The 25976-nt window shown below is 37.2% G+C and overlaps 1 protein-coding gene across 9 annotated transcripts in view; it reads right to left on the bottom strand.

Moving 5' to 3' along the window:
• REPS1 (RALBP1 associated Eps domain containing 1) overlaps positions 1–25976 on the bottom strand; it is an 80468-nt gene that overhangs the window by 39139 nt on the left and 15353 nt on the right. For all 9 annotated transcript variants that reach the window (XM_068550987.1, XM_068550988.1, XM_068550991.1 and 6 more), the window contains exon 2: positions 1347–1470. In XM_068550987.1, the coding sequence (XP_068407088.1) occupies positions 1347–1470 (124 nt within the window). The remainder of the gene's footprint in view (positions 1–1346; positions 1471–25976) is intronic.

Below are 25976 nucleotides of genomic sequence, written 5' to 3'. Positions count from 1 at the left end.
CTATCTCGTCTCATAACCATATCAACCCCATTTTACAGAGAAAGAAACTGAGACTCCAAGATGCCAAGGTCACTGACAGTTAGGATTTGCACCCAGGTGAGTCGGACCCCGAAGCCTAGGCTGTTTCTACTCACACTGGTTCCCTAAAGGAAGATGTTAGAGCTCTAAGCAAAATAAGAATATGTCACTAAGTTTGAGACTAGATTAATCTAGACATTTTCATGGCAGAAATTCCTGAAAACATCTTACTGTTCACCTACCAAGGACACAGAACAAGGCGTTAGTTATACCCACCCACTTTAGTCTAGCTTATGACACTCCTACAGGCAAATATTCTACATTCAATTTTAAATACAGAAGAGGATAAAAGACTGAGAATTTCTCTGCACACTTTTAGACTAGAACAATACAGCAGCAGAACCATTCTTAGAAGAAAGTGTACTTCCCTCCACCATGATTACCAGAATTTCTCTTTAGTATCTCCACATTAAGAAGAGAAAACATTGTTTATTCAGCATTTATGTAAAGGAATTCAAAATTACCTGAAAAGAATGTAAACTCTTAACTCTAGAACAATGATATGTGGCAAACCAGAGCTCCACAATGAAAACCTCTGGATGACTAATAAACTGAGCTGGTACTTAAAACTATGTTATAAAAATTCTAACATCAGAGAAAACCTCAAGTTTTCTCTTGCCCGCCTTTCCTATGAAAACCAAAGAACTCTGCATTTAAGTGCCTACCTTTATAGAATTTCCATCTACTTAGGCATCAATGAGCCTCCAAATAACAGAAAAACAAATTATCCTAGGTGACATTTGTAAGGTGGTTAGATGCTTGTATTTGGGTTTTAGTCTGCCAATATTTTTAATACTGTGTCTGTCAAAGTTTTGGTTAACTTATTCTTTCTAATTTCAAATGTAGCTTTCATGGCTTTTCCAAACAGGAAAACACAAAGTATAATGTTGTTTTATACTTAGTTAGTAGAAAAGAATATAAGGAAAGCATATATGAAGATGGGCACTATAATTCATAATTTACCTTGATAAAATTATTCATCTAAATTCTAAGCAATTTTTAGTAAATTAATTTTTAAAAATCACCACTTTAACAGTTTTTATATTACCATCAAATGTGTATGAAGTACATATATGCCATAACAGAGTTAAGATAGACATATTTTTCTAATATTAACAAACGAAAAGTGCATGGTAGTAACAGTTATGACACTAACTCAATGTCACAAATGCCAATGAAACATCAGAAAGACCCAACAGTTCTGACTTTACTTCATTTGTGATTAGAAGTTCATTTTCATTTCAGTTACTAATATATTCCATATTTACCTGTATTTATACTTTCCACCCTTAAAGGGAAGCCAGACTGGGCAACAGCTACAAGTTTCAAAGCAATATAGAACTGACTTCTTCCAAAATAACCAAGTCTAGTTGCACCACAAAGCTCCATAATCTATAAAAGAACACAATGTTAACATTAAGAATTATGACAATAATTCTCCACATAAGCAGCTATCTAACTTCTGTTTATAACTTCTCCAAAATACATAGCTGACATATGGTATATTACTCTCAACTTACAACCAACTTCCTCAAGTTTCAGGTTTAAATGTTTGAAAGTAAAAAGGCACTGACCTTACAATAAGAGGGTTGTCATTCTCCTACGTATTAAAATTCATGTGATAAGCAACTACATTTTATTAAGAATCATATCTTTTAGAAACAAATGACCATCTACTCTTCTTCATAAACACTGTGCATACAATAGGGCCAAGAGTTTCTGCAACTCATAGATTATTAAGCAGCCATTTAAAGTTAAGTCCTAAAGTGACATACTAAGTGGGAAAAGGCAGGATGCATAATTTTAACTACATAAACACAACTTTTAAAACAACCAGATATATAAAAATTCTACCAACAAATTTGTTAGGTGAGATTAACAGTATGGTTTTTTTCCCTCTTATTTTCCAGATTATATTTAACGTGGTTATATTACTTTTCTTTAAAACAACAATTTCTGTTTGTTTGCTTTTTTTTTTTTTTTTTTAAAGCATGAAGGCTTTCAAGGATCATTCTAGTCACTCAACAAGTATTTCTCGACTGGCTACTACAAGTATCAGACTAGAAAAGAGAATTTTAAGTTACAAGATTAAATTATAATCCCAAAAGCTGGAGTAACATCTACTACACAGACATCATAAAGTAATCTTAAAACAAGCACTAAGTATCCTTGTCTCAGCTTCTCAAAAAATTCAACTTCTTGTACAAAGGGAACATATTTTGTCTATTTTCTTTTTCCCAAAACACTCAAAGGAAGATTAAGGTACCTGAGATGCTGTGGTACTAAATCAGAAGTATTTACTAGAATTGCAAAAAAGCACCTATCAATGGTTCAGCAACATATCACAATAACAATAACCATTTGTTTACTTGCACAAGGAAAAAAGACAGTCATTTTTGTTATGAATAATCAGCACAGGAGGAAGCTGCTGTTGTGCCACTAAGGGGCATCACTTCTGTGTAAATTTTAAAGGGCAAGGAGGATAAAGGGGCAGGTTTACATTAAGGGAACTATGAGGAAAAGGAGGGCGAGAGTTAAGAATAGAAGAGCACACAGCCTTGCAGCCTATGCAGGCACTGTGTTATGATTATTGTGCCCACTTGGAACCCCTTAAGTGATCATTTCACATCTTAGATTACTTTGGCTTATAAACCAAAGCGTCTAAAATATTCCAGGTAAATGCTAGATAAATAACGGGAAGACCTAAAAGGAGATCACCTGTAGTTTCTTTATCCTTGTTACATCCGTTTCAGGTGCCTGTGGGACTTTCAGGGGGAGTTACCCGGGGAACAGTTAGAAACACAGAGGTAGTGTTCAGAAGGGAGCACGTTGAGGAGATATGCTCCACAGATGGGAAGCAGACAGGAGGTGATGACTGAAGTTGGGGGAGTAAATGAGACTGCCAGCAAGCCCAGAGCAATGAAAGGAAACCTAACAGGCAGGTATAAAAAGGACCCTATGAAAGAGATAGTGGGAAAAAGTACCAGCAGGAAGTGGGAAACCAAGGGTGGGAAGAGGCTTTGGAAGGTGGGAGCAAGCCTTAAAAGAAACAATCATTGCACATACAGGTTTAGGTACAGGGTGTTCAAGATGAAAACCAATGTGAACCCACCACAAGAACAGATAAAAATTAATTATGGAATAGCCATATAATGAGAAAAATATGTAGCCTTTAAAACTCACTTATAGCATTAATGTTATGAAAACAAAAAGCAGAACACAAAGCAGTGTATACATAAGCATAACCCAATTCTATTAAGATATGTACATATAAGAGGTAGTGAATATGCCAGCGTTTATTTCTGGGTGCTGAGATTAAGGGATATTTCTATGTTTTCTTTACATGAGACTGTATTTACTACCCAAAATATATAATATCATTTAATCAGAAAAACGATAAATATTGATAATTTCTAAAAAGGAGAAATAGTGGGATCCAATAAAAAAAAAGGGGGGGGAATGTACTCTATGTTTTGCAATTAGGTTTTTGCTGCTCGAGCAGTTATCAAGATGCGGTAGGGTAAAATCTAGTTTGCAACGGGTTAAGGAATAAACAGGAGGAATTTAAGTAGAAAGGCAGGTCAAAACAGGTTAAGATATTTGGCTTTGAAAGAAAGTAAGTTTACAAGGGTAATTTTGCTTCTCTTAAGTCTCTGAGCTAGTCAGCAGAACAGGCACTAGAAATCAGGTCTTTTGATTACAAACCCAAAGCTCTTCCCAGGACGTGGGGTGGAAATGGGGTGGGATGGGGTAGAAGAGACAGGAGAAATACTATCTTTCTATTGTATCAGACATAACAAAATCTTAAGAGCCTGTATGCCAGGCTGCCACCTCAGGACTCGAGAAAGATGTTTTGAAAGAGGAGATAAAGGAATCAAAGGCAATATATGCAATTATTCCTCTACAACTGATCCTGGCTGCATCACTTAAAAACCTCACTTTGCAGCCCAAGTCAGGCATGTGTGTCACTGTGTGTCTCTCCAAGCTACCCCTACTGCAGAGGCCATAAGCCCACAAACACAGGAAAGAAGGAAAGGAGCTATGACATACAAATTTACAAAAATAATTCCTGATGAAGTAGTCTAAAGAAGCCTATCAAGAAGAAAATAGACTAAATTACCAAGAAGTCTAAATTACCATCACAATCTTGTGAATTAGACAAAATTTGTCTCTAAAGAAATGCTTGGAATAAACTCCTAGAAGCAGACCTGCTAGACCAAAGTATACATATGTTTAAAAATTAGCTATAGGGGCTTCCCTGGTGGCGCAGTGGTTGAGAGTCTGCCTGCCAATGCAGGGGACACGGGTTCGAGCCCTGGTCTGGGAAGATCCCACATGCCGCGGAGCAACTGGGCCCGTGAGCCACAATTACTGAGCCTGCGCGTCTGGAGCCTGTGCTCCGCAACAAGAGAGGCCGCGATGGTGAGAGGCCCGCGCACCGCGATGAAGAGTGGTCCCCACTTGCCGCAACTAGAGAAAGCCCTCGCACAGAAACGAAGACTCAACACAGTCATAAATAAATAAATAAAAGAACGTGAATTTCTTTAAAAAAAAAAAAAAATTAGCTATAGCCAATTGCCTTTCAAAAAGGTTACCAAAATTTATTCTCTCACTGTCAATATGAGAGTGTTTCTCATCTTTTTCACCTCACCTTTTTCTCCAGTAACTTATTTATTTCTGACCCCCTGTGTTACACAGTTCTACACAGAACCTGGACCTGTAACATTCTTTTTTAATTACTTTAGCCTTATAATATTTAAATACCTGATAGGGTTAGCCCAGCCTTCACTTTTTGTTCTTGTTTAGAATTTTCTTTGCTGTTCTCACGTTACTTAATCTTTCAAATAATCTTTAGAATCATTTATTGAAATAAATTGAGACTTTAATTGGGACAGCAATTCATGTACAGTCTGGTTCCTAACTTTAACAAGACCACTTCAGTGTTTTATTATTAAGGGCGATCCTGGCTAACACTCTGCAACACCTTTGTTAAGAAACTATTCAGCTAGTTCCACTATTCTAATAGTTTTGCTTTGGGCTTTATATTTTAAAAAAACACAGATAGATGTTAGTTTTATTGTGTGCATTTGGGGGCAGAAACTAAAAGATGATAATTTTTCCCTTTGGTCTTATTAATAGTTCTATTAATAGAGTTCCTAACATCAAACAATCCTTTGATCCCTGAAATGAATTCCATTTAGTCATGGTGCATTACTTTCTCAAATAATATTTATATAAAATTTTAACCATAATCTTAAAATGATTAAGCTTTTTAAAAAAAGCTATACCTGAAAGGTTTGGAACTGGTGTTATGTTGGCTTTGTAAACACAACTAGCAAGCTTTACTTTTTTCTTGCTTTAAATAGATTAGGAATTTCATGATCCTTAAAGATTTGGAAGAAAATTCACCTATGACACTGGGTAGGCAGTATCTCTGATATATTTCTCTGTTTCTTCCAAGTTATTTGGAATAAACTAGGTTTTCTATCTATAAAATATTTGATAATTTCCTAGAAAACTATTTATTGCCTCTAAATTTTGAAATTTATTATTAGTTCAGCATTATTCAAAGTAGCCTCACTCTTTTAATTGCCTCTTTATGGTAATTTTCCCTTATTCTAAATCACGCGTATTTGTGTGCAAGCTCACACAGTTGCCTGATCGTGAGAACTACTTAAAGCCCTTCTTAGGATACAGATTCCCAGATCTCTTCCAATAGATTCTAACTCACCTAGGAAACCCAGGGCCAGTGAGTGGTTGCTGGTATACTACTGATAGCCACTACAAACAATTAAGCTTTATTTTCTTAACATTATAAAATTTATATGCTCATGGTAAAATAAATATAATAGTACTTGGGATATAGAATTAAAAATTCTTACAATACTCATCAAAAGTAACCATTCTTTTATGTTTTTCCAATTTTTTCTACATATATACAAACATATGACCACACATACTTCACACACACTTTTTATACATGTAGGGTCATACTATATATGATTTTTTCCATATAATATTACTCAAAGGTCTTTTTATATCAGCATATATAGGTCTCTCTCATTTTTTTACACAGCATTCTATTGCCTGGATATTCCTATTACAAATTAATCAACCCCTTACTGATGAACATTTAGGATTTTCCAGTTTTCTATTACAAATAATGCCATAAACATTCATGTGCACATATCTTTGTATACTTGTACAACTGTAGAACAAATTTCTAGAAATGGAATATGCTTTAAAATGTAACACAGTCAAGTACTATTAACTCTGAATGACTGTAACATCTTACTGACAGGCACAGAATCCTGGCTGCCTGTTCTGAGACGAGAGGGAGGAACGGGGTGGGGGGGAGAGAGCGAGAGAGATGTCAAAGTTTTCATTACTTTTATTGGATTCAAAAAGGAATACTAGCCTTAAATAAATAGCATCAATTTCTTTTCTAAATGCTCTGTTTAATAATATTTACGAAAAAGCCACTAACTTCTAGGAAGAAAAGATAAACTAGATTGTAGTTCACTTTAATACCTATAGAGATTACTGTGGTTGGGGAATCATTCTGTATCATTTATACAGTATTTGAGCAAGTTATGTAACTTTAATGTGCCTCAGTTTCCTCATATGTAAACTGGGGAAAAGAATATACTACACTTCATATGTTGCTGTGAAGATTCAATGAGACTGTACTTAACAGAGCACTTACAACAGTGTCTGGTCCACAAATATCATTATTATCACTTTTTATTTACTACCTGATCATAATGTACTTTAGTCAGGGACTTCAGGAACTAAATCATTCCTGAAAACCACATTTTCTTGAGAGCTGAGAACTAATGCCTTTAAGCACCAAAGTGGGTTTTATTATAACTTTTGATGAAAAGTCTTCTAAAAGATGGGATGTTCTCATGCCTTCACAAGTATTTTGAACTTCTGGTTTAAGACAATACACTGAGTACAGGAACTTACCTCCTCTCCTTTCAGGAGTCTTATTAAAATGATAGTAAGGGAACGCATTAAAAATAAATAAGAGGGAAAGGGGAACAATAAACTGACAGGAAATTTAAGTAAATTTTAGCAATTAGAAAGCAGATGGGAGTCATGCCAAATGAAGTAGGGTAGAAGAAATCAGTGCCAAGAATATCCATGGAGAAGAATCAATTTGGCCTGCAAAATGCAGGGACTCACCCAGACATGCTAGGTATGACTGAGAGTGAGACTGGGCCAGAGATGAAGCTCCCTATACCTACAGTTGCTCACAGAATATTAGCAACTAGACTTTACCCTCCAAGTGAAAACAAACAACAGACTAAAAAATGAAACGTCAGGGAAGTACTAGGACAGCTGATGTAGATAGGAGTTGTTGCCCCAGAGAAAAGCTTCTGTTTCTAGCATTTAGCAACTCAACTAAGAGCAGAATCTGACCCACTCCTCCTAAAGTGAGGCAGCCTTTTGAGGTGTTATGCCCAAGTACACAGAGCTCAGTTCTTCTACTGCCTCAAAGATCAACAAGCAACTGAAGAAAGCCTACAAAATGGAAGAGAACTGCCAAATTTACAAATGGGAGAAAACAAACAAACAAACCCTGAGACATAATTCATGGAAGAAAGAGCACTTAAAAATATTCTAGTGAGTATCCTCTGACAGATTTAAGATAATACTGTCTCACCCACAAAAAAAGAACAGGATACTATGAAAAAGGAACGATCAGAGAATAAGAGGTATGGAAATACAGCCAGTCCCTTGGTATCCACAAGGGACTGGTTCCAGGACCTGCCAGGGATACCAAAATCCTAGGATGCTTCAAGTCCTGGTAGCTGGCCCTCTGTATCCACAACTCTGCATCTGTAGATGAGGAACCCACAGGTACCAAGGGCCGACTGTATATTTGTTGGAAAAAATCTGCATGTTACTAGACTTGCACAGTTAAAACCCATGTTGTTCAAGGGTCAACCGTATACAAAGTTCAGTAAAAATACTAGAAGATTAAAAATAAAATTTCTCAGGCTTCTCTGGTGGCTCAGTGGTTGAGAATCTGCCTGCTAATGCAGGAGACATGGGTTCGAGCCCTGGTCTGGGAAGATCCCACATGCCGCGGAGCAACTAGGCCCGTGAGCCAGAACTACTGAGCCTGCGCGTCTGGAGCCTGTGCTCTGCAACAAGAGAGGTCGCGATAGTGAGAGGCCCGCGCACCGCGATGAAGAGTGGCCCCCGCTTGCCGCAACTAGAGAAAGCCCTCGCACAGAAACGAAGACCCAACACAGCCATAAATAAATAAATAATAAATTTTTAAAAATAAAAATAAAATTTCTCCAGAAGTAGGAAGGGGAAAGCTGAATTAGAAAATATGAGAAAAGAAACAAAGATTAATCTAGATGGGCCAAATTTTTATTAAAATGAGGTCTACAAACAATACACGGAAAGGAGAAGAGTGATAATGAACAAGAGATTTACCCCAAAGCTAAAGGACAGAAGTTGTCTGAGTACTCTACACAATGGGTTAAAGAATTCCTAAACACATTATTACTGTGGAACTTCAGAACAGCAAGGATAAAACAAAGATCCTAAGAGTAGCCAAAATAGGTGCAGGGGAGGGCGATAAGGAAGACAGGTACCGATCACTTAAGAAAAAACACTAACTGGACTGGAATCAGACTTCTCATTGATAACACTGAATATCAGAAAACAATAAAGCAACATTCTCAAAGTTCTAAGAAAAATTATTTACAACCTAGAATTCCGTATCCGAATTAGCATCAAGATGATAACAAGAAGAGACACTTTCCTAGACGCAGAAATTTTAAAAAGTTTATCTCCTATGAACTCTTTCTTGGGAAAATGATGTTATTTAGCAAAATCTGGAGACAGAGGATCCAGGAAAAAGTAGATACACACCAAGAAAGCAGAGAAATAAAGTTGCAGGAAAACAGCTATGCAACTGGGCGAAGGAGCAACCAGTTCAGATAGAGTAAACTGACAGAAGGCTCCAGGAGGAAAATTTCAGAAAAAGTAAAGGGGAAGGAATGGATATGAAGGCAAACAGTGCAAGGAAAAAAAAAAGAAAGGCAGTTGAGAAAGTATCAGAATGTAATCATAGTACAATGCCTGGATCTGCAGTAAAAATATTTATATCATCATAATGTAAATACTTTTTTACTTTGAATTTTTACACGCTAAAGTCAATCTAAAGTCAAAACGGTAAACAATTAAGAATTATGGTTCTAGAACAAGGTGCAAATGTTATCAATATTAAATATGTACAAGTAGAGCTAACAAGTTGAGGGGGGAAGGATAAGAAGGTGAAGGGAGAAAGGCATGGGCTTCTGGTTTCTGGTCTAGCTGAACAAACCTAAAAAATCAAGAACTCTTCTTAGATCTGTAAGAGAACAGAGGTCATACAGCAAACTGCTGCCCCCAAACTGGAGACCAACAGAAAGCAAATACAGAGAATCACAACTTACTGGAAGAGAAACCCATCAACATCAACTTCCTCAAAACCAGTGCCAAGGAAGGGAAGAATAAGCTATAATTGATGAACTGCTGTAGGCTCAGTGTGCACAAGTCTGAGAGAGAAAACTACAGGGCGCCCTTGTCACAGAGGGGCTTTACCTCCAGGAGAAACCTCTACCAGGTTCTCACAGAGAATACGGGAGAAAAACCCCTTTGTGCTTCTGGCAGGGGGAGGGGAAAAGGAGCCATCTTGAAACCCACCAGAGCATTCTGGTCTTAACAAGGCCTGGCTTCAGGAGAAACTATTTAACCAGAGCCCAACCTGCCCAGTAATTATCAGAGCCTAACTAACCTGGGAGAAGGGAAATGCCATTCTACCTATCCTGTCCCACCTAAGGGGGGTAACGGGGATATGGGTGGGACGGAGAAGCAACTGTGAAGTTCACAGTTCAGAGGCAGAGGTTCACTGAAAGACTGAGACATAATCATAAGACTACAGAATGCTTCGCCTCCTCCCATACCTTACCACCACATTACTAAAGATGTATTTATGGTATCATTAACCCAGTACATCATGTCAGGCTATCAAGAAAAAAAATTACAAGACATACTAAAAGGCAAAAAAAAAAAAAAAAAAAAAAAAAAATCACACTTTGAAGAAGCAAAGCAAGCATGAGAAACAAACTCAGATATGGCAGTGATGCTGGAATTATCAGGCCAGGAATTTAAAACAACTATGATTAATATGTGAAGGGCTCTAATGCATAAAGTAGACAGCATACAAGAACAGAATAGGCAATATAAGCAGAGAAATGGAAATCCTAAGAAACCCCCCCCCCCCAAAAAAAAAGCTAGATATCTAAAACACTATAAAACAAAGAATGCCTTTGATGGGCTTATTAGCAGACTGGACATGGCTGAGGAAATAATCTTCGAGCTTGAGGATCTCAGTAAGACCTCTAAAACTAAGAGAGGAAAAAACAGAACAGAATATTTGAAAACTGTGGGACAACTACAAAAGGTATGACATACATGTAATAAGAAGACAAGGAGAATAAAGAGAAAAAGAACAGAAGATTTACTTGAAACAATAATGACTAAAAGTTTCCCCCAAATTTATGCCAGAAACGGAACCACTGATCCAGTAAGCTAAGAGAACACAAAGCAGAATGAATGCCCAAAAAAGTACACCTAGTCCCTTTAGAAAAATTAACTCAAAATGGATCACAGATCTAAATGTAAAGCATAAAATTATAAAACTCCTGGAAGATAACATATGTATTCGGGGTCCTTAAGAAAAAGTGGGGTTTTTTTCCTTTCATCTAATGGAATAACACTATTAAAGAGTTTTTGTTTTGTTCTGTTCTTAATGATTTGTGACTTTTTCCTTTTTGCCAAGATAGCATTTTTGCTCTATCAGCAGTCTTTCTAGTCGTTGCCTTTCTACCTTGTATGCCATGGCTTAGAAAAGGAATCAACCTTTTAATACTGTAGAAAACAAGAATAAATAGTTCTTTAGTAATAACTCGAAGAGCTCTCCGATGAGCAAAAAGTACACAAGCATCATTTTTTACTTCTGATACACAAAATACGGAGGTGTTGGGGAAGAGGGCTAACATTTACTGAGTGCACACAATGCTAAGCACAGTGCTAAATACTCAAGGTGTTCCCATCTAATCCTAAAAATAATGGAGTAGAATTGGTATTTTTATCATTTTACAGGAGAAGAAAGAGAATCAGACTGGCCAAGTAACTAAGGCCAGAGGGCTCAAAAAAGGGCAGAGCTATAATTCAAAGTCATGCCTTTAATCTTCTACCAAGACATGCTGTCCACCGTCCTTTTCCTAGGATAATGTCAGCTGCCTCAGAGCAAGTACCCTCAGCAAGTCCTAAAAGTTGAGTGCCTAGTACACAGTGACAATGAAAGAGTAGTTTAAATGCATTAGGAAGGCTCTTTAATCCTACGCTCAGAACATGAGGTACAGGGAATTCTAACAACAAGAAAGGTATATGGAAGTTATTTGAGGATTTCAGCTTGAATCTACGAGCTGAATTATAAAGTAGAAAAATGCAAAAAAAATGGAATGAGGAATATATTGAAACTATACATAATACTGAGAATCAATACATAATCACTGAGAATACTGTCAACATTCTCTCCAAAATGAAATTTTATGAATGTTTAATAAAATATAATAGAAAGTAAGATCCTCCCTTTATAGTCACTATCAAGTTAAAATTGAGAAGGTGACTCCATTGCTTTCATTTTTATAAACAATTCTTTAAGTTGGACTGGGTCAATGGACAAGCTGACTGTTTTTGCTGGCTTAAAAGCCCAGGCAGTTTGGTCTACCTACGTGTACAACACTGGCTCCCAAGTCAGTCTAACTTTTATTGTTCCATTAACTTGTTAGCCTTGTCCCCACACCTCTCTGTGACTCATCAGCTTTACCAACGTGGGAATAACTTGTAATGGAGACTCAGGTTTGCTAGAGAAGTTAGAGGAAAACAGGGAACAATTATATTGAATACCTATTATTAGGAACACTGTTTACTTGTTGTCTCACTTAACACTCAGAACACTCCTCTAATGTTGGCTACCATTATCCCCAGTTCATAGGAAAGGAAACTGAGGCCAGTAGGTGGCAGTTAGGGTTCAAAGCCAGATTAGTCTGAGTCCGAAGCCTCTCTGTTCCCAGGTGCCTCCAAGGCATAGCTAAACATAACTCTCAACATGGCATGTTTATGGGGCAGTAGTTCCAAAATGTATTCCAAAGAACACCAGTGAAGTTAAATGCTCTGTAGTTGAATAAACATATATTATAGCCCCCCTGGCGACTTTACAATGCATTTTTAGTTCTTAAGAGGCACTAAAAAATCCTACAGTCTAGAAACAAACCTCTTTTTGGTTTAGTATCTATTAAAATGCTTCAGAACTAGTGGTCCATAGATCAGATGCTCTGTATAACACACTTTGGGAATCAATGTTGTTTAAGAGCCCAGAGCAGTGATATTCAAACTTTTTGGTATCAGGATCCCTCCTTATACATGCTTAAAAAAATTAAAGAGGACTCCCTCAAAGCTTTTGTTTTTGTGGCTTATATTTATTGATATTTACCATATAAGAATTTAAATTGGGAAATTAAAAAAACATGCACCTATGAATTCATTTAAACACAAGAATAATCCTATCACACGTAACATAAAATTTTATGAAAATAACCTTTTTCCAAAATAAAAAATTGAGAATACATTGTTTTATATATATACAAATTTCCTTAATGTCCAGCTTATGAGAAGATTAATATCTGCTTCTGTATTTGATTCACTGCAATATGTTGCTTTAGTTTAAAGACACTCACTTCACACAGATGTGTTGGAAGACAAAGGACAGTTTTTTAAAATTTATTTATTTATTTATTTATTTATTTTTGGCTGCATTGGGTCTTCGTTGCCGTGTGCAGGCTTTCTCTAGTTGTGGCAAGCACAGGTTACTCTTCGTTGCGGTGCGCGGGCTTCTTGTGGCGGTGGCTTCTCGTGGAGCACGGGCTCTAGGCGCTCAGGCTCAGTAGTTGTGGCACATAGGCTTAGTTGCTCCACAGCTTGTGGAATCTTCCTGGACCAGGGATTGAACCCGTGTCCCCTGCATTGGCAGGCGGATTCTTAACCACTGTGCCACCAGGGAAGTCCCAACAGAGGGCAATTTAAATAGCCTTTTCAGATAAATCTGTTATCATTTTTTGATACCACACCAAAACTCTACAAGTGGTAGTTGCTTAAAGGTTAGCTGCAATATAGAATCCAAAGCCATATTAATAAACTCTTTTACATACTCTTACATTAAAAATCCATTGGTGTATCTGGTGCACTGCATCCTGCTTTGGTCATATGTAAACTACTGGTTCATAGTCATGCAGATCTTCCAAATGTTGACACATTTTATTTACAAAATACTAACAAAATTACATTTGTTAATATCACCACTGGTCTCATCAGAAAAGTCATTAAATACTGGGAAGCAGTCAAGCACATGGTTGCAGCTACGTTTTCCAAAATCCTGATTTTTGCCAGAAAGCTCAAATTTTATATCATTAGTAACAAATAGCATTAGTTGTTTTCCCTTAAGTGACAGTCATACTTGCTTCATTTTCAAGAAAATCTTTGCCCAATACCCAAGTAAGCTGTTCCTTCAAGAAAAATGGTGCTCCACAAAAAAAGTCAGTACAGCTCACAACTCAAACAATAAAATAAGTACTTTTCCTCAAGACAATCATCACTCTTCAGTATGCAGCAAATGTGCTTTATGCATACTTCTTACTGCATCACACAAAATACTAAAAAGATATACGCTCAAGGGTGAAGATTTAATAAAATTAGGGTTTTTTTCTACATAGAACATTCTTAAGTGAAATTGGTTTCTTTCTTGTATGGCAGTAAAGAATACAATACTATTACAGTTTGGTGACACTGCATTGATTTGTGCTAAGGAGTCAGTTTTACCCACCACTTCTTTTGCATTACCAATGCAAAGGTCAACATAGGATAAAAAAAAAAAGAAGCAGGGTAGCAGGGAGAAATAACTTATTAGTATTATTATGAAAATATCAGACCAGGGGTCTGCAGACCAAACTCTGAGAAATGCTATTATAGAGCACACTCTCTATATGGTAGTGATAGGAGGACCTCTTGCTTTGATGTCAATGCTACATACTCCCTGCTCTAGAGCAGCCACTGAAAACACAATGTCTACAGGCGCAAGCAAGTACACCATAAATCAGTGAAACTGGCCAGATGGGGGATGTAGTGAGCTAAGGTGAGCAGGTGTGACAAGAGCAGCTGCTATTCAGCTCTAGCTAACTGCTGCTATAGAAGAACATCTGTCAAATGATGCCATCTTCAGATTTTTCTAAAGCTGGAAATCTGGAATATTCTATGATATTGTTCTCATTTTTAAATGCTAATGTGGATTCAGATAATTTTTTAAAAATATGCAGATCAACTAAAACACCTAGACCACATATCTACATATTCTGTCTCAGAGGGTATTCTATAGTTACTAGAAAAATGGCGTAAAATAAATGGCAAAAACTACAGTAATGTTCCTTCAGGTCCTCTAGCAAGCAGGGTGGAAAAAAGTGAGACCAAGTTTCATGAAAGATAATAATATATACAGGTATTATATATTAACCTATCCTACTTATATAATGGTCCTAGAGTGTTTCAGCTAAGATTCTGGAAGCCCCCCCCCGCCCCAGTTATTCTCAGATCATTAATTCAGGTCATTAATGAATCATTATACAATGGCTTTATATAAGATCTCGTTATCTAGCAAGTGACTCAAAGTACTGAGACAACTGAAGAATAACCAAGGGAAATTAGTTAAAAGAAAATGCATTATTTCATTCTTTCCTGGAGTGTCAGGTCCAGTCCTTACACACACCCGCAGTATAACTAATTCAAGAACTCTAAAACACCTCTTCCTCCTTTCCTACAATAAGTCAAGACTGCTCCCACTTCAAGGACTTTGCACTTGCTGTATCCGCAGTTTGTTTGCCCCTCAGATCTTTGCTTGGCTACCTCCTCGGTCATTCAGATCTCAGCTCAAAGTGCAATCCTTCCTCTGAGTACCCTACTGTTACTTATTGTCAGCATCTCCCAAAAGAATGAGCCTCCGAAGAACAGGGATGATCTCTCATATTCCCACCACTTAGAACAACTCCTGATTTACAGCACCTATATATGTTAGTTGGTTGGATACATGAATGAATGAAATATTTTTGAATCAACTTTGCTGCAGTCTCCTTCTACTCCTATACAGACTACCAGATTAACAAACCTAAAGTATAGCTCCGAATAATGTATATTATATTTAAAGAACAAACTCGTAAGTCTAGCACTCAAGACTCTCTGTAAGATTGCCCCAAACTGCCCTTCCAGTCTTACTTCGGTCAATCTAGAGACTGGGCTCACCTATCTCCATACTTCTGCTTTTCTCGCTCACCAGATCACTCTCTAACCTATGTCTGCCTATTAAAATTACACCTTTCCTTCACAGCCCATCGTAACAGGCTCCTCCTTCCCATAACATCTGCTATCCTTTCTACTCCACATGCAAATGACCTTTTCTTTCTTCGTACTAGTACTCCAGCTTCTACCATTTGAGTTACTTGAGTTACCTGTGTAATTAGGTTAACCACACCACACACTCCTGACACCTCCTCCCTCCATTAAACTCCTTGTGGGCAGAGACCACGACTTAGTCATACTGGAACCCACCGAAAGATCTGGCACTGTATTTTGCCACTTAGTGCTGAAGAGAATTGCTCTCCCATGGTGCCCACATCCTCCTGATTTACCGAATTCATTCTGTTAGTCTTCATTTGAATTAAATCTTTCTTACTAGGAAAGATCATTTTTACCATTTCTTTAAAAATGAAACATTTTCTAATAATAAACATAGTTTGCGTTGTCAAATGTAGTTTGGATTACACATGATCCATGCACACTTGCATATCATCTTTGCTGCAGTGCACCGTGGCAAGTAGAAAAGGTCAAGAAAAAAAAATCAATGGCAAAGAAGATAAGGGCATACATCAAAGCCCAATCATTCCAACATGACTTAATTCCCTTTCAAATACTGCTGTCAACACAAAGCATGTTTCACCTGTTTACAAGCTATGTGGACATAACTAATCCCTAGTATTTTCCTCTGTTACAAAAACAATTTAATTTAAATACTTAGCATAGTCCAACAAAGTGGGTAACTCATCCATTACTGGATTCATGAAGCCTGTCTGCATTCCTAAACGACTCTAGCTATCACTCTGTGACCAACTCCACCGCCAATTTCCTACTAAACTCAGGTCTGAAGTGAAATGCAATCTTACCAACCCCTTTGAGATATTCAGTTGCACTGGGGCAAATATCTAATCTCACTTTTACTATATTACTTTCTTATCCAAAACCTTTAATGCTTTTTGCTTTGCTTACACAACTCAAATGATTTTTGATTACAAGCCTACAGTTCAAAACCACATGGCTTCTTTGCTTTCTCCTGCTATGATTTTATCCTAACACTTAGATAAATAAACAGGTATTCTCTTGATTCTTTTCTTCCTTTCACTCATACCCTCATGCATAACTTCCATTTCACATTTCAACCACTTTCCTATCTCAGTTAAGGATGAGTTCTCCAAGTCTTTCCTCAATGGTGTGTCCTCAGATAAAACAAAGAAAACCATCTATACATTGCTGACAAATAGCACACATTATTCTGCAGACCACCTCAAAAATAAGATACGTATAAAATTTGTCAAATACTGTAGCTAAATAGCAATATCAGAATTTTCTTGTGCCCTTACTATATATCAGGGACTGAAATATCAGATAAGTACTAAATAAGTAATAATCCCCTTTCTACACTACAAGTATTTGCAAAAGGTATATTTTTCAGTGTAAAGAAAAACTACAAATGTCTCCTATAACTTTTCAGCAGAAAAAAGTTCAAATATATTATACATGTTCTTTTTCCCTTACTAATATTATCATAGCAATTCATCAAAGAACATACTATAACAATACAGATAACTGCTACAGGACTTAGAAGCTTAATACTGGAAGGCAGATTTCATTCCACCCGCTAAAAAAAGGAACCATAAAGAATGTATTGAGGGACTTCCCTGGTGGTGCAGTGGTTAAGAATCCATCTGCCAGTGCAGGGGACACGGGTTCGAGCCCTGGTCAGGGAAGATCCCACATGCCGCAGAGCAACTAAGCCCGTGCGTCACAACTACTGAGCCTGCACTCTAGAGCCCGCGAGCCACAATTACTGAGCCTGAGTGCCACAACTACTGAAGCCCACGCGCCTAGAGCCTGTGCTCTGCAACAAGAGAAGCCACCCAATGAGAAGCCCGCGAACCACAATGAAGAGTAGCCCCTGCTCGCCGCAACTAGAGAAAAGCCTGCGCGCAGCAACAAAGACCCAAGGCAGCCAAAAATAAAAATAAATAAAATTTTAAATTTTTATTTAAAAAATTAAAAAAAAAGAATATATTGAGTTAAGTAACTACCATAAAAGAGGACAGAGGTTAAAAAAAAAAAAAAGAGGACAGAGGTAGATTTTAAAAGTTTATGAAGTTCTTGACTTGAACTGGTATAGGTAATTAAGAAGATTCCTCTTAGCAATATATCTGATTCCTAATTCTATAATTTTACTCGCTTTGGACAATATAAACTCCTTCGACAGTCAACTATGATAAGAGTAGTACATACAGACCAATAAATATTTTATTGCTTATAATCAGTATCACAGTCATTAGTTGTCTAAACAAATAAAACACTCTGACAGCCTCAAATGTAAAGATCCTAATATGAAAAATTATATGACTGCCTATAAAGTTTATTGGTAGTTCAAGTCCCCATGTCCAATTAAAATAATTTTTTGTATTATCTACTTAACCAAAAAAAACTTTAAAAAAACTGAAATATAGATTAAAGAAAGGATAAAAACAATAAAAATACAAAAGTGATTTGAAAAATCCCACAAACCGTCTAAAACTTAAGCTTAAAGTAGTAGTGTTTGCCTTCAGAAAATATTATTGAGACATGGAGATAATCTAGTAAAATCAATCTGGCCAATAAACTATACTTAGGGTGACCATAAAATTTACATCCAACCTGAGACATTTGCAAGAGTGAAAGGAGTACTATTTATAAGTAGGCCTGGACAAGAGACATAAGCCAGGATTGTTTCAAGCAAACCCAGACTTATAACTGCCCTTCCAAAACACCTTTAAAGATAAATGATTCCATTTAACCAACAGAAGGCAGAAGGTTACAGGAAAAGCCAACACTTCAAACATGTTCCCTTACAATATGCCATATTGAATGTTAATCTTAATTAAAGAGTAACATTTTTCAGAAACCAGCACTAGTAATCAAGCCCCTCTGTTTTCTTACATGGAGACTTAACTGACGATTCTAGAGCCACAGCAACTCTAGTTTATCAAAATTTTAAAAACAATAATAAAAGTTAAACATTTAAACACTGGGCTGGGCATCATTCTAAGCATTTTATAAATTAGCTCATTTAGTCTTCATAACCGAAACTTTCATCCCTGAAAGACAGAGACTTTTACTGCTATTTTACAGATAAGAGAACTAAAGGACAAAGGTAAAGTAACCCACCATGGTCAAAGGAAATGGGGAAGCGGAGGATTCTAGGGCATGTTCTTCCCTTCTGCACTATGTTACCACTACAGCTCCTTTACTGGGAGGACTGGAAGCCCATGACTTTCCCTAAGTACACAGAATAGAGTGGAGCTCTAAAGTGTCTGCACTCAGTGAGTAGAGTTAAGAGTGAACAGGGTTAAGCAGTTGTGATGTAATTTCTTGTACATATTTCTCTATCACTGGCCAGTTGTCAGTAAAACACAGGCCTGGGAAATATCGATTACTTGTTTTTTTTGTTCGTTTGTTTACAAATTTATTTATTTATTTTTGGCTGCGTTGGGTCTTTGTTGCTGCGCGTGGGCTTTTCTCTACTTGCCGTGAGCGGGGGCTACTCTTCGTTGCAGTGCACAGGCTCCTCATTGCGGTGGCTTCTCTTGTTACGGAGCACGGGCTCCAGGTGCGCGGGCTTCAGCAGTTGTGGCACGCCAGCTCAGTAGTTCTGGCTCGCAGGCTCTAGAGCACCGGCTCAGTAGTTGTGGCACATGGGCTTAGTTGCTCCGCAGCATGTGGGATCTTCCCAGACCAGGTCTTGAAGCCGTGTCCCCTGCACTGGCAGGCTGATTCTTAACCACTGCGCCACCAGGGAAGTCCCTCTATTACTTGTGATAAAGAGAAACCCATTTATCCCACTCTTAGGATAATGTTCTAACCTGTGCTATGGGCTATTGCAGGTTATTACAGGGTGAGGATGACAATGATGATGATTGTGATAGTAGTTAACATTGATGGTGTATATACAATGTGTCAAGCACTGTTCCAAGCTCAGTAACATATTAACTAACATAATCATCCTAACAACCTTATGAGGTAGGTACTTCTTTCAGAACAGAAAACTGATATGCTGGTGAGCTTGCTCAAGGACACACAGCAAACAAGAGAACTTGGATTGAAACCCATGCACTTAACCACTATATTATTTCATAGCGATCATATTTTCCCAGTGGTAAATTCATATAATAAGCTGTGCTATACCAGAGTTCTACTATGTTACATCATAAAACAAGAGTTGTTAGTTTTGGCAACTAGGTCACAGAATCAACTTTTGATAATTGTTTGCTATGTGAATATAGGTAAATTACATAATATATTTCGTTTCCTCCTAAATAAAAGGCAAATGTTAGATTCTACCTCTAAGATCCCTTCTAGTGAAAATATTATTTCTCTGAATGAAAATTTTATATCAAGTCTGTAACCACAATACAAACTACCCTCTGAAAACATCTAATTTTCAAAAATCTATTTCTGCCAAAGTACCAGACATAGATTATTAGTTACGTGCCCCCTTTTAAAAATGATACAGGCCTTCCCTGGTGGCGCAGTGGTTGCGAGTCCGCCTGCCAATGCAGGGGACACGGGTTCAAGCCCTGGTCCAGGAAGATCCCACGTGCCGCGGAGCAGCTAGGCCCGTGCGCCACAGCTACTGAGCCTGTGCTCTGGAGCCCACGAGCCACAACTGCTGAGCCCGCGTGCCACAACTGCTGAAGCCCACGCACCCTAGAGCCCATGCTCCACAATAAGAGAGGCCACCGCGGTGAGAGGCCTGCGCACCGCAACGAAGAGTAGCCCCCGCTCGCCGCAACTAGAGAGAGCCCGCACGCAGCAATGAAGACCCAACACAGCCAAAAATAAAATTAAATTAAAAAAAAAATGATACCTATTTAAATACATATTTAAATATGAATTGTTATAATGAGCAAAAAATATAAGGAATCAAATTCACTGTGTTAGGGATTTAAGTAGGAATAATTAAGTCACTTGCTAAACTTTGTCCTGTAAATCTGCCTCCAAAGGATCGATATCTGGCGTGAAATTCAAGCATCGGTACTTTTGCTTTGTAAATGAGTGTTTTATCGTATTTTTGTATTAAATATTTGATAACGAAAAGCTTTCTGTACTCTAGTTTTTTATTATGCCTTAAGGTCAATTTTCCCCTTTATAGGAAGAGAACCAGTGTAATTACTCAAGAAAAATAGGAAAATGACTTGGCTTACCACATTTGTTTTATAACCGACATTTAGGAACATAATGCACAGAATAAAAAACAAACACTACTTGTCCTGAAACCAGGTGTATCTTACAAAATAGATAAAAATTGAAGAACAAAAATAGTACTAAATATAACCATTCAACTAATATGAACCCATGGTATTGCCTTTAAAAAATGCTGATAAAGTATACATATCAATATCAAATGTTCCATGGCATTTTACTCAATTAGAAAATGCTATAACATACAGAAGTTCATGACGATTCAACGTCAGACCCCCTCAATCCTTTGGGGCTTATCAGTCTTCCTTTGAGTTTCTTTAACTGCATGATGTAATAATTGGGTGGTGGCTCACAGTAGTTTTGCTGAAGACCTCCTTATTCTCCCTTGCTGGTTTACAATGATGCTAGTACCAAGATGCTTTACACTCAGTAAATCTTAATGAACATATTAAATATCACAAAACACCTTCCACCCCCAACTCAGGATGGTAAGAACAAAGGAAAAACAGCCTCAGGATCTTACAAAAAGCTACATCCTTTCTAAGGAAATAATAATAGTAATAACTAATAGCTATATAGCACTACTCCAAATATCAGGCACCATAGTATTCTACTTATTTTACAAATTCATTTAGTCCCCAAAACAATCCTATACAGGCGCTAATTTATTCTCAATATGCAGATGAAAAAACTAATGCCCAGAGAAACTAAGGCCCAGGGCAGTGAAATACTTGCTTGAGGGTCAAAAATACTAAGAATTCAACTGCATCTTTAAAATTCTATTAAAGATTTTTAGTTGACCAAATGAGGAAATAAACAATAAATTATCAAAATTGATGATGAAAAAGCTACTATTTATTGAGTGGTATACCAGTACTTATTTAAGACAATCCTCAAACAATTTAAGAAGTAGGCATTGTTACATTCATTTTATAAATCAAAATAGTGAGGCAAAGAGAAAGTCCTTGCCCAAGGTCACAGACTAGAAATCAGCAGGGCCAAGATATGAACCCAACTCTGAGAAACTCCAAAGCCTGGCTTTTTCCATTATGCGTTTCCCAAACTTCAGATTCTTGCATACCACCATCACAAGCTCTGCCATGTCTACGGGCCACTTGTGCTATTATGTTCTTAATATTTCTTCTTTAAATCAAGACACTTTAAAAACTTAATAAGTTTATTTTAGAAGGAAAATGTATCACTATATAAATGGAAATTAAGTATCACCTGAGATAAATAGAAAATAACAAAAACAGTAATACATTCAATGAAAACAAAACTGTCATTTAATTTCAGCCAAAATACCACTGTCTGCAAAAAAAAACCTGTTCTTTATTAAGAGAGTTACCTGTGTTAGAAAGGTGTTAAAAACTTACAAGTAACAAACCGAAATCGGATTTGAAAAACAATTCAAAAGGAATAGCTTTCTCACTATGTGCTTTCGCATTTCTTGGGTACATAGCCCACACTTTGGGAAACAAATCATAAGGCTGCTCTACTGCCTCCCTTTAATTCAGTATGCAGCCATGTCTTGCAGTCTTTCTTGCACTCATAACATTTTAGGGAATGCTCTAACAAGAAAAGTAGGCAGATTGTTGTAATTAGTAGCACTACAGAAATGCCTCAGCCTCAGCAAAATGCTCTCCTCTTAAGTACGCACAATGTTCAAAGTACACAGTAGGCCCTAGGAGGCATGTAAAGTTCTAACACACATCCCCTATTCTTAAGAAACTTCTAACCTAGCTGAAAACATAACATACAAATGACAAAGATAAGCTATCATATAAGGCTGTAATCTTATACACTGAAATGGTTGGTGTTTTGAACACAAGTTTTGCCATCTGATGGAGCTGGATCTGAATCCCGGCTTATGTCAAGCACGTAGCCTCTGGAGCCCCAAGTTTCTCAGTTACAAAATGGAAATAATATATATTCTCTAAGTTTAAAATTAAACATACGTCAAATAGCTCAATGCCTGACCCATAGCAGGTGCTATGTAATTAATACTTGTTTCTGTAAGAATTAGAGAGAAGTTACTATGGGTTGGAAAAATTTGTTAGGAAAAAAAAAAAAAGCCTAACCTAGATGTTAAAGAATGGACAGGTTTTTGGGTAAGTCAAGACGGGCATTCGAATTGGGGAGGTGCCAACAGGTCAAAGTAGGGATTGTAGTGTGGTTAGGTAGTAAACTGGACCAAACTAGATGGAGAGGGTTCTAAATGCCAGACTAATCTTTACTGAGCATTTCTGAAGAGTATCATACAAGTTTTTAGAAATTCGCTTTTTTGTTCTTTAGCAATTACAGAAAAGCTAGTTAAGATTTAGGAGGCTACTGCAGTAGTGTAGCAATAACATAGAGCTCAGAAAATAATTAATGCAAAGGACAGAAAAGGATGATTGGCTGAGATTTTTCAGAGAAAGAAAATCTGAAGGACTTTGTAGGCTGAATGTAAGAAAAGGGGTCAAAGCTGACTCTACACAAGAGAAAGACATAGTAGGAAGACAGGATGCTTAAAGATATATAATAACATAATAATTTAGCATCACAGAGAACAAAAAGAAGAGATAATATCCACCAAGAATTAATTCAGTATCAATTACAAGGGAGGTGATAAAACAGAATGAAACCTAAGAAAATATTACTGGACTTGGCGGCTAGGATAAAGGTGAACTTTAAGAATATCTTTTTTTTTTTTTTAAGAGGTAGGGTGGGAGGAACAGAAAAAAGTTAGGTTACTAGTATAGACAGTAGAGAAGAAATCTGGGTCATTTGTTACTTGGCAGTAAAAGAAAAATAGGAAGGCAGATAGATGGGTGTACAGTCAAATAACACAGGAAACAAAAAGGAACACTATGTAAAAAATAACCATTATACAATACAATTAGTAACTCTGACAATTCTGTTTTTGCCCTTTGTTAGGTGTAAGTGAGAAACACAAGTTTGGATTCATTCCAGAAACAAGTCTTAGGGGTAATCTACAGAAATGTGATTAGGGAAGTAAAAGATTTCTATCTCTACGAGTTTTAAATTGTGGGTAGTAATAGAAAACCTAACTATAAATTCCTTTCCTCTGGTTTTTAAATCCTTAGCTTCCTGAAGGCAGGCACAGAATACAGTAGGCTCTTAGATTTCAAAGGTTTAACCTCAGTAATTTCTACTATTCCTGTGAGATTTACATTGATCGTGACAAGTAGTATAATCTGTAATTCTGACATGGCACAAATCTCAATGGCCTGTGCTAGGGAATGTGCAATCGCTGTGTGGTGTCATGTGAGTGTACCCAGCACCCTCCCTCTAAATGGATTTGTGGTCTTCTCCTTTCAGCCAGGTACACTGGAACTGGACAGAAGCTGTGCTTTATTACATTTTATAAAGAAAATATAAGCAACAGTGCCAAGATATCCAGATTCCACCATGATTTATTTTAGTTTCCAATAAATTCCTATTTTGTTTCTTTTAAACATCTTACATTCTGCTATTAAAAAAAAAAAGAAGAATAGGGAAAAAAGCATTCTGAAAGGGAGGGAGAGGGAACTGGCAATGTTGGCCAGCAAAGCTGCAAAGTCAAAACTCAGAGAACTCTGTGCTATTTGTTCCTGTTCTTGCTGCCTCTTTCTCTTCTCATGCCCAGAATACTGACTGGGGTGGGGACAGAGTACCCATAGCACTAGCAGTGGAACGTCCAAGGCCACAAGCTTCACCACCCCCACTTTTTACTTTCCTGGGTGAGGACCCCAGAAGTGCCTTAATTCGTCACCCCAATCACATCCATGTATGCACGGCAATAGCAGAGCTAAGCAACTGGCTTCCCTAAATAGTTAGCTCTGTTTTATAAACATCTACTATGTGCTTTTGCTGCTCTAGATAATCATGAGGTCATGAAAGAAAAGAAACCTGAATGTTATTTATAGTTTACTTATAATATTTACTTATAATATTGTTGGGATGTAAATATCCTGGAAAAGCAGTTAAGCAATGACATAAATGAACAAAAAGCAGTAACAGTGCAAAACACATACAGAAGGATAGGCAGGAGGCAAATGAGAGTCAGAGAGAAGGTAAGGTTGAAATCTCGAATGAGATTTCCAAACATATAAAAACTAAGGCACGTTTTTAATAAAAGGGGGCAGATGGAAGCACGGAAGCTGGGGGAGGGTACTGCAGATGAAGAAAGTAACATGATGAGAAAATAAAAACCTAACAAGTAACTGTGTGAGAAACAGAAACAGAAAACAGATCTGCTAGAACACAAAGTCCATGTTAGAAGAATAATCAGAAACAAGATTGTGAGATGTGGGAGTGAGTTGGTAGATAACTTTTAAGGCTGGGTAAGGCTGGATAAGCATGACTACTCAGATTTGATATGTTCTCCCTATTGCCATGCATTTTACGAGAATGCTATGCTTTCCTCCAAAAGAGTCAACTAAATTAAATGAGAAACTACTGACCTGTTTCCTTATTTAGATTACTTACCTACCACTATTTGCTCATTGTCACGTTCAAGAATTAGAAATTATACCTCTGAAAGGCAGAGAATCTCATGTGAGTTTATTACTAAAGTAAACTATGGTATCTTTAAAAATAAAAAATTAAAAGAACAGCCTTGAGGTACAATAGCTTAAAGAAAAGTTATTAATATGCATGTTCACCATATCTGACTAAAGCCACCTGAACAACTTCAAAAGTATTAATATTAACTAGCTTATTCACAGTCTAACTGAAAGATCTATATAATCAGGTCTCAGAGGCTCCATATTGTTCAAAAAGGCTCATTCCCTGTCGTTTGGAATTTTTTAAGTGGTATGACAAAATGAAGAGGTTAGGCTAGGACCCATCAAGGTACTGATGAGGAGTGAAGCCCTGCAGCACCAATTAACCAGTCCAATAAGATCTGGGTGCCTATCATAAGCAGAGTGATCTGAGGAAAACAAGGATAAGCTAACGCTTGCCTTCAAATCGCCTGTCACCTATCAAGGATAACATACACACACGAACAGGAAGCTAGAAGTACAAGTTGTATATACAAGTACAAACATATACAACAGTATGGGAAGATTACAGAAAGGGGGTTATCTGGTAGGGAGGATAAGGGGAAAGTTCAAAGAAGCAGGATATCAAACCATTGGGTTGGCCAAAAAGTTCATTCGGGGTTTTCTGTATTCTACCTAATTCCATGAAAACAGTACAGCATTGTCTTTTATGAACATCAAGATTTTCCTTGATGATTC

This window comes from Eschrichtius robustus, chromosome 9, assembly GCF_028021215.1.
Source record: "Eschrichtius robustus isolate mEscRob2 chromosome 9, mEscRob2.pri, whole genome shotgun sequence".
Classification (NCBI taxonomy): Eukaryota; Metazoa; Chordata; class Mammalia; order Artiodactyla; family Eschrichtiidae; genus Eschrichtius; species Eschrichtius robustus.
Note: the sequence above shows the minus strand (reverse complement) of the source record. Positions and strands in the feature narration are given on the sequence as shown.